At 52.4% G+C, this 9,801-nt stretch overlaps 1 protein-coding gene across 1 annotated transcript in view; it reads left to right on the top strand.

The window, feature by feature from the left end:
- Nucleotides 1-9,801, top strand: part of AKR1E2 (aldo-keto reductase family 1, member E2) — a 27,088-nt gene that overhangs the window by 15,350 nt on the left and 1,937 nt on the right. The window contains exons 6-12 of the mRNA XM_010836617.1: nt 3,776-3,943; nt 4,635-4,751; nt 5,574-5,651; nt 7,311-7,433; nt 8,575-8,672; nt 9,046-9,118; nt 9,411-9,494. Of these exons, the coding sequence (XP_010834919.1) occupies nt 3,776-3,943; nt 4,635-4,751; nt 5,574-5,651; nt 7,311-7,433; nt 8,575-8,672; nt 9,046-9,118; nt 9,411-9,494 (741 nt within the window). The remainder of the gene's footprint in view (nt 1-3,775; nt 3,944-4,634; nt 4,752-5,573; nt 5,652-7,310; nt 7,434-8,574; nt 8,673-9,045; nt 9,119-9,410; nt 9,495-9,801) is intronic.

Genomic DNA, 9,801 nt, shown 5'->3' with positions numbered 1-9,801 from the left:
TGGGCTGTCTCGCCCCTCGCCGGCGCGCGTCCGTTCCCCGAAGCCCCACCCTTAGCCCCGAGAGCTGAGCGTGTTCACGGCCTAGCGTGCTTTGGCTTCTTCCGCCGCCTCCGCACCGTCAGCCAACCCGGGTTGGCCTCTGTTGCTGCCGGCAGCCAGTCCGGCGTCCACTCGGGTAGCGGCCCTACGGAGCCGTGCGGGCAGGCGGGGACGCACTCCGAGCCATGGAGGCGATACCTCCTGTCCTGGGCCTGGGCACCTGGAAGGTGAGGCGGCCTCTTGGTCGAGGAGGAGCGGCGCCTTCCTTCGACACGCCCCTGCGTGGAGAACCACCTACTTGGGGAAACCGGCAACAGCCTCCGCAGGTCCAGCTGGTCGCTGGCACCTGCCGGGGGCTCGCCTCTAGCTTTTGGAAATGCAGTGTTTAGTTTAGTCATTAGGTTTTCTAGAATTGGGGGTTGTCCTTCCCAATCACTACTTATTTCAGTTCAGTTCAGTCGCTCAGTCGTGTCCAACTCTTTGCGACCCCATGAACTGGCACGCCAGGCCTCCCTGTCCATCACCAACTCCGGAAGTCCACCCAAACCCATGTCCATCGAGTCAGTGATGCCATCCAACCATCTCATCTTCTATCGTCCCCTTCTCCTCCTGCCCTCAATCTTTCCTAGCATCAGGGTCTTTTCAAATGAGTCGATTTTTCGCATCAGGTGGCCAAAATATTGGAGTTTCAGCTTCAACATCAGTCCTTCCAATGAAGGACTGATCTCCTTTAGGATGGACTGGTTGGATCTCCTTGCAGTCCAAGGGACTCTCAAGAGTCTTCTCCAACACCACAGTTCAGAAGCATCAATTCTTTGGCGCTCAGCTTTCTTCACAGTCCAACTCTTACATCCATACATGACCACTGGAAAAATCACAGCCTTGAATAGAAGGACCTTTGTTGGCAAAGTATTGTCTCTGCTTTTTAATAAGCAGAGACTATTTATTTGTTTGTTTGTTTATTTATGTCTGCGCTGGGTCTTCCTCACTGCCTGGGCTTTCTCTAGTTGCTCTAGCTGGACTTCTCATTGAGGTGGCTTCTCTTGTTGGGGAGCCAGAGCTCTAGGATGTGTGGCCTTCAGCAGTTGCAGCTCCCTGGGCTCTAGCGCACAGGCCCCCTAGTTGTGGCACACAGGCTTAGTTGCCCCGAGGCATGTGGGATCTTTCCCGATTTGGGGTCAAGCCCGTGTCTCCTGCAATGGCAGGAGGCTTTTTTGCCACTGAGCCACCAAAGAAGCGCCCCCCGCCCCAGCCCCGCTGCATTATAATTGTTCAGGGAAAAAAAAAAAGTCTGAGAAAGCCCAGAAGAAAAGATTGTCAGGCTTGGATAAGAGCAGGAAACTGTCACCTGACGGATCAGAGCAGCAGCCATCAGGAAGATGGGGAAGTGTCTGTACCAAAGAGACAGGAGAATGCTGTCATTGCCAACTTGGTTTTAAAAAGAAACTTTCAAACTTTTTCTTCCCAGTGTAAAAACCTGATAGTGGAAGTTCAGTTAAGTAGCTCAGTCCTGTCCAACTCTTTGCAACCCCATAGACTGCAGCCCTCCAGGCTTCCCTGTCCATCAACTCCCAGAGTTTGCTCAAACATGTCCACTGAGTTGGTGATGCCATCAAACCATCTCATCCTCTGTCATCTCCTTCTCCTGCCTTCAAACTTTAGTGGAAGTACTTTGGACCTTCCTCTACTTTGTCTTTTTCTAATCCCTGTCAGTGGTTTAGACAGCCTTTTATAATTAGACAGACTAATTATAAAGCCTTTCAAATTTGCTTTCTTTTTAAAACAGTCTTTAATAAAAAGATATTTAAGAATTCACATAGGAAGTTATTGGTTGGTGGTGCTAGTGGTAAAGAATCTGCCTACCAATGCAGGAGACATGAGACAGAGGTTCTATCCTTGGGTCAGGAAGATCACCTGGAATAGGAAATGGCAACCCACTCCAGTATTCTTGCTTGGAGTATCCCATGGACAGAGGAGACTGGCAGGTTACGGTTCATGGAGTCGCAAAAGAGTCAGACATCAATGAGCACACACAGGAATTAGAATGATCACCCTTACTCATCAAAATATTATTTAAATTATTTCTTCTATCCATTTACCAACTGGTAGAGGTCAGGGATGTATTAATAGTTTAATTTATTGTGGTCGAGTAAAATAAGTTGAAAGTGTTTCCTCTTTTCCTCTTGTCAGAAGAACTTTGTTTTTAATTGGTATGAATTCTAACTGGAAAATTTTGTAAAACTCTGTGTATTGTGTTTAATTGCTTTATTTAAAAAAATAGTTATAGACCAATTGAGCTTTATTTTTTCTTAAGTTTTTCTAGGAATTTTTCCATTTCATTTCACTTTTCCAAATCATTGGCTTCTAGTCATTGATAATGGAGAAGGCAATGGCACCCCAATCCAGTACTCTTGCCTGGAAAATCCCATGGACAACGGAGCCTGGTGGGCTGCAGTCCATGAGGTCGCTAAGAGTCGGACACAACTGAGAGACTTCACTTTCACTTTTCACTTTCATGCATTGGAGAGGGAAATGGCAACCCACTCCAGTGTTCTTGCCTGGAGAATCCCAGGGACGGGGGAGCCTGGTGGGCTGCCATCTGTGGGGTCACACAGAGTCAGACACGACTGAAGCGACTTAGCAGCAGCAGCAGTCACTGATAATAGTTTCTTAAATATGTATTTTTTATCTGTATATACTGCTTTTTTTTCATGTCATTTTAAAAAAACGTGGTCTCCCTAGTCTTGTCCAAAGTTTGTCTACTTTAGGGAATCCCCTTGAGGTCCAGTGGTTAGGTCTCCACACTCCCACTGCTGGGGGCCCTGGCTCAGTCCCTGGTTGGGGCACTGAGATCCTGTATGCTGCACTGTGTGGCCAAAAATTTAAAAAAGACAACAGCAAAAAAAAAAAAAAAAAAGAAGTCTATTAAGATTTTTCAAAAAACCAACCACAGGCCTTGTTGGTCTTCTCTATCAATTTGTATTTGGTGTTCATTATTATATTCATTTTCTCTTCCTTCTGATTTCTTGGTGGTCCTCCCAACTCTGAAGTGGATGCTTGGTTCATTAGCTCTCATCCACTCTAAATGTGTTCTCATTCAATGAAGATCATTATGACAGATGAATTTCATGGGGTAATGTGACGTTCAAGGGAGAAAGCGCCTTGTGAGCTGAGACCCCTTGGGGTTTAGTGGTTGTGTGAGCCTCTTCCCTCTTCCCCCACCCCAGGCCCCTTGCCTGCTCGAGCAGCCCCCTTTACAGAGAATGTTTCTTTTCTGAACTTGCACATTGCTGATGCCATCCATTGCATTCCTTTGGCTTCTGGCAATGCTCTGCGTGGTGGGTTGTCTTTGTGTGCACCTGTCTGCTTTTACACTTGGGCTGATGGCCTTTGTGGGTAGTGGGTGAGTCTGTACCTCCTTGCATCACACCTGTCATCATTATTCATCCTAAATTTATTTACGCACCTTCATTCCAGTAGCACAGCCTCTAGCTCAGTCATTTGCAGGCACCAAACATGCCTAAAGCATTTTCCCCAAATAAGTAAAGGAATTTGAAATTAGATTATCTATAAAGTCTTTCTGATGCTGATGTTCCTAATTTTAGGATGGATGAATATGAGTACCAACTCAGTAACTTCACTTTTTATGGCTTGTTGACTCTGTGTTCTAGAGTGAACAGGGGTTGTTGGGGTCGGGCTCTCCTGAGTGCAAGTGGCTGAACTTCTTGTCTTGTAGGCGGCTCCAGGGGAGGTAACAGAGGCTGTAAAAGTGGCGATAGACGTGGGCTACCGGCACTTGGACTGCGCCTATGTGTACCACAATGAGAATGAGGTTGGAGTGGGAATCCAGTCCAAGATCAAGGAGGGCGCGGTGAGACGGGAGAACCTGTTTATTGTCAGCAAGGTAGGATTTCCCGTATATAGAGAGAGGGCCACTGACCACTCAGGGCCGGGCTACCAAGTGGTGGGAACTGCACGGGGAGGGTTTTCCAGTTTCCTTTGTAGGAGCTGATGACTCAATCTGTACTTGAACCCGTGAGACAGGACTTGTGCAGCTCCATGCACAGGCTGGGAGCATTGCAGGTCAGGGGGGTCAGGGACAGTGTGACATGAGCAAAGGCACGGGCCATGGGACACCACAGGTGCAGGGACCCCCCAAGAAGCTTGGCTGGCATTCCCAGATGAAAAACTTTTTAGGCAGCAGAGAGCTGCCAGGTTGAGGAATTGGACGGGCCGGACTGTGGAAGAAATCAAGATGTCGTCTAAGAAGTTCACTCTTTTCCCCTTAGAAAGGAACACGGTTGAAAGTTGTTACATAGGGAACTGTGTTGTATAGAAGCGAGGCTGGTGTGGTTTTGAGGAGATTGTAGATGCTGTGTTTGCACAGGAGATAGGAGACGTTGACAGCCTGAACAAGGGCTGCCATGGAGGATCCCAGGGTGCCCGAAGGACGTGTCACTGCCCCACTGTATTTACTGCCAGGGGGTCCCAGACGCCGTGCATCTTGCAGATCCTGGGCCAGCAGGCAGGGATGCACTCACAGCTCCCACGGGCTCCGTGGCCATTGTGTCTGTGCTTCCTCCCTGCCCCTGCAGCTCTGGTGCACCTGCCATAAGAAGTCCCTGGTGAAAGCAGCCTGCACCCGGAGTCTGAAGACCTTGAAGCTGGACTACTTGGACCTCTACCTCATGCACTGGCCCATGGGCTTCAAGGTACAGGACGGCGAGGCCCCCGTAGGCCACACCTCCCTTCCTGGCTGCGCCCTGTCATCATTCAGTGAGCACACGGTTCCCTCGGGGCTCAGCTCTGGGGAGGTGTGGGCTGGAGGACCTCAGAGCCCCCAGGCTCTAGTGCCCTACAGGTTCTGCCTCTCAGCCTGCCCTTTCATTTCATACACAGGGCTCCCCTTTGACCTGCCTCGGGGGGCTATACCTGGCGGGGTGGAGGGGTTGCAGACCAATCCCCGAGGCTGCGCTGAGGTCTGGCTTTAGGTTTTTAAAAATTTCCTGCCATCCTTCTCTGGCACTTCCCAGGTGACACTAGTGGAAAAGAGTCCACCTCTCAGTTCAGGAGACGCAAGAGATGTTGGTTCCATCCCTGGGTCAGGAAAATCCCCTGGAGGAGGAGGTGGCAACCCACTTCAGTATTGTAGCCATCTTTCTCTGCCCTGCACCTCCCAGCACCCTGGTACTAGTTGATTCACTATCTCTCACCATGATGGGGATTCTAAGAAAAGAGGGAGGATCCTACCAGTGGACTTGGGAGATGGGGCCCTTAGGACATGAAAGATTCCATTTTTTTTGCCTGAAATTGCCAAACAGTTTTATGGCCACTGGCAAGGATTCCGGGTCTTCCTTCCCTGTTGGGTGAGTGGTGGGCAGCGACGTTCAGAGTACTGGAGAAGGTTAGCTGTGTGTTAGAATGGAGCCAGGCTTCCTGCCCTCTGGTCCAGTGTTCTTCCCTCCCTTCCTCCCTGTCCTCTCCGGGGGTCACCATGAGCCCCCAGTGAGTGCCTTTCCTTCTGGCTCTTGCAGTCTGGAGAGGCAGACTTGCCGGTGGACCACAACGGCATGATCATTCCCAGCGACACGGACTTCCTGAACACGTGGGAGGTAAGCCAGCCCCGCTGACCGTCTCTGGAGGGAACCGTGAGGCCTGCAGCTGCCCGTTCAGAGGCCCTTGGTTTTCAGCACAAACTGAGGACGAGCACCTGATTAAGGACCTCAGTGCGGGTCGGTCATCTTTCTGAAGCACTTACTTTAGGGATAGCTGCTGCTGCTGCTGCTGCTAAGTCGCTTCAGTCGTGTCCGACTCTGTGCGACCCCATAAATGGCAGCCCACCAGGCTCCCCCGTCCCTGGGATTCTCCAGGCAAGAACACTGGAGTGGGTTGCCATTTCCTTCTCCAATGCATAAAAGTGAAAAGTGAAAGTGAAGTTGCTCAGTCTAATTCAGACTAATTCAGAATGTTTTGAGTAAAAAAAAAGATTACATGGTCTTTACTGAAAATATAGAAAGTGTAAAACATACAGAAAGAAGGAAAATTTGAAAACCTGTGTCCTGGTGGTGACCACGCTGCCATCCTGTAGTTCCCTTTAGTGCTTTGTCAGCATTTCAGAACCATAACTTCAGCGGCAGGGGATGTCTCGGGGTGGGCAAGGAGAAGTGGAGGAAAGGGTAGCTTATTTCAAACCAGAGTCCAGATGAAAAGTGCTGAGGTGGAAGCAAGGCGGGAGCGTGCCAATCGGGGTGGTGGGTATGGGGCGCTGGGCAGTGGGCGGCCTGCCTGGGAGGAGGGCTCCTGCCTGCAGGGTGTCCAGTCAGGCTGGCGGGTGCCTGTGACCCCCACACAGGCAGGGAGGGGTGGAGGCCAGAAGGGGAGGTTCACACTGGAACTTGCAGAGTTCAGGGAGACGAAGTGCAAGCTCTTCGTGTGGGGTGAGAGGTGCAGGTGTGGGGTGCGGGGTCATCCAGGCAGCGTGGGGAGGGGGCACAGATGGGGAGGCATGCGGGGCCAGGTCAGCCTCTCCTCCTCTTTCATCAAACAACCAAATCAGTGAAACTGAGCTCACCTGGCCCGTCTGTCCACTGCTTGGTCTGGTCTCAAGGATCCAGGTCAAACCCTGGGCTGTTTGTGTGGCCCAAGTGAGGGTCTGGGCAGCTGTTGCGGCTTCAGGGCATCACAGGGACACCGGGACCCTGGTCACCAGCCGTGGCCGCTCAGACTCACAGCTGCCTGCGCCTGGCACCAGGCCTCGTTCCTGGTCAGTGAATAGCGGAGCTGTTCTGCCCTTGTCCCTGAAGACGTTAACTGGCACTGGGGCAGGAGCTGAGCACAGGTCATGGTGCTGAAGCAGCTTGTGATCCAGGCGACGAGGGGTGAGCAGGTGAGGCCGGTGTGGACACCCTGCAGACACCAGGTGACAGGGACTTGGTAATGGCAGCCCGACCTGCTGCGTTTGCTCGACGCCAGCCCACAGCGAAAAGCTCTGTATGCATCTGCTCACACGGCCCTTAAACAGCCCCATGACCTGGATGGGGTGGTCCCCAGTGTGTGGGTGAGGAAACTGAGGCTCAGTGAGGTCCCGTGGTGTGCCCACAGCCCCCAGCTCCTAGTGGTGCAACAGGGAGCAGACCTGGAGCACAGAAGCGCTGGAGAAGCCTTGAGGGAAATACTGTCGAACAGCGGGCAGGGCCGTTATTTGGACCCTGTGCGGGGTACCCATGGGGCTGGCCCAGCCCAGATGCCCCATGGTTCTTTCTCCCCACTAGGCCATGGAGAACCTGGTGGCTGCAGGCCTAGTGAGAGCCATCGGGGTGTCAAACTTTAACCACGAGCAGCTCGAGAGACTTCTGAATAAACCCAACTTGAGATTCAAGCCGGTGACCAACCAGGTGAGCGTGGGGCCAGCTCAGAGGCTATGGATCAGCTTTTCAGCCATTACCTCCAGGAGGCTGCAGGGGCCACGGAAGAAAGGGTGGATCGAGAGATGTAGGTGTCTTCCCCAGGGCTGTCAGCATCGTGAACTGGGAGCAGTCAGGCAGGCGGTGGGTGAGGGGACAGAAGATCCCCGGAAGTCTGGTCTGGTGAGGTGGTGCCCCCAGAGCGAGGGCCTGAGCTGAGCTTGGCTCCCATGTGCAGCTGTGGGTGCATCACCAGGTGCGTTCAAAAATGGAGTGGTCCCAGTGGCCCCCACCCTTCACCAGTGGTGATGCTCCAAGGTGAGTGGGCTTCACGGGAAAGCACTGGGACCCCCCTGCTCTCCAGCCTGGCATGTTGCAGCCTGAAAAGCATGGACGAATGGATGACCTTCAGCCCAGGTCACAGACTGCCGAGAGGTTAATGCAGAGAAATAACTAGTCCTGGCAGAAGTGTTGAGTTCTCTAGACGGGCTGGCACTGCAAGTAGAAAGGACATTCTTGCAGTACTTTATTTTAAACTTTCTGTTAAAGTGTTAAGTCCATACAAAAAAGTGCTCACATAAGAACAGAGCTTGAGACCATCTTATAAGCTGAGCCTGGCTCTGACCAGCATGCGGACCAGTAAACCAACGTGACCAGCCCCACTGCCCGCCGGAAGCCCCTGGATGCTCCTTTCAGTACCCCCTCCCTCAGGAAGGGCAGCCGCTCTTCTGATTTCCAGCAGCACTGAGGAGTGTTAGCACTTGGTGCCGACACCACGCCGCCTCCCGCACATGGTGTCTGTGTCCTGGTCCTTCACTCAGCCTTGTGCCTCGTGGGCTCCACACCCGCCTGTGACCATGGGTTGCCGTTCTTCTCTATGTGCATAGAGCAGATGCGAGGCTGAGGTTTTTACCTAAAGTGATGAGGACAGCCTCGCAGAGCAGGGGAAGTTTAAGTGCTCCTGATGTAGGTCTTCCCAGCGGGCCAGTGTCTTGGGGACCACAGTCCAGGCTTTTCCACTTCCCAGTGGAGACACTAGAAGTGGGTCCTAGCTTAGCAGTGATAGGGTCCAGGAAGGAATGTAGGCCCCTTTTCCGGTGGACTGTTTTCCTGGTAAGCTGTCATCTTGTAGATCGAGTGCCACCCATATCTCACTCAGAAGAACCTGATCAGTTTCTGCCAATCGAGAAATGTGTCCGTGACAGCTTACCTGCCCTTTGGTGGCTCCAGGTAGGGATGCTCCAGGGGCCCTGAGTCGAGCCCCAAGCAGGGAATGACTGTACCCAAGCTGAGAGGTCAGAGGGGCCGAAGCACGGAGACCCACTGCCCCGTGGCCTCCAATACTGCCGCCTGGTTCTTGAGAAAAAGCACCAAGTATATGTGAAAAGCTGTGTCTAGTTGCCTCCCCTAAAACATTAGCAGTGGTTTGTCTGAGTGGGAGGATTTGAGTGGCAGCTTCTCTGCATCATTTAAGTTTCCTATGATGAACAAGTATGACAAAAATACGTCTAGATTTTGTGTTTGGAGGAAGCGTGAGGTTTTCCTAAAGAAGGAAGCATGTTCATTTGTCCTCGTGGCCTCTGCCCTGTACTCTTCTCTCCAGTGGGGGGATGCATCTGATGGAAGACCCTATGATCCAGACGATTGCTCAGAAGCACAGGAAGTCCGCAGCCCAGGTAGGCGGGGGTCGCCATGTCCTGGCTCCACTGTCCCATCATTTGGGGATGGGGCCTGACAGTGATTTCTCCTTAAGATGCATGCAGGTCCTCTGAGCTTCTCCCGCTAGAACTGCTCAGAGAATCCCAGTTGGGTTTCTGAATGACTCAGAATGAAAGCGCTTGCAGTACATGCTCCCGCCGCGGGCTTCTGGACTTTCACTGCACGATAAAGCATGACCGTTGGGGAATGTGCTGAGCTCTGACCCCGGTAATGCCTTGTGTCTGATGTTGGACATTTCTTTCCCTGCAGATTTTGATCCGATTTCAGATCCAGAGAAACGTAAGAGTGATTCCCAAATCTGTCAACCCAAAGCGGATTCTCGAGAACTTCCAGGAAAGTGCTTCCTCCTTTTGAATCACATGGCATCGGAGGCTTTGGGGTCACCTCTTAGCTTGGGGAAGGGGTGTGATGATGTCGAGAGCCAGCAACCACACCCCCTGTGGCTTTAACACTGCAGGGGTGTCAGGGTGAGGCCTCTGGAGTAGAGACAGACCCTTCCTAGCCCAGAGCTGTCGGAACTGGACTGGATGGAACAGGGGGTGGGGGTGGGCAGGCAAGGCTGCAGCTAGAGTTCTCTCGAGGCTGACCCTCACCCCAGTGCCAGCCACTGCACCCCGGCTGCCCCAGGCCCGATGGGTCT

Source organism: Bison bison, unplaced genomic scaffold (assembly GCF_000754665.1).
Source record: "Bison bison bison isolate TAMUID 2011002044 unplaced genomic scaffold, Bison_UMD1.0 scf7180017864063, whole genome shotgun sequence".
Classification (NCBI taxonomy): Eukaryota; Metazoa; Chordata; class Mammalia; order Artiodactyla; family Bovidae; genus Bison; species Bison bison.
Note: the sequence above shows the minus strand (reverse complement) of the source record. Positions and strands in the feature narration are given on the sequence as shown.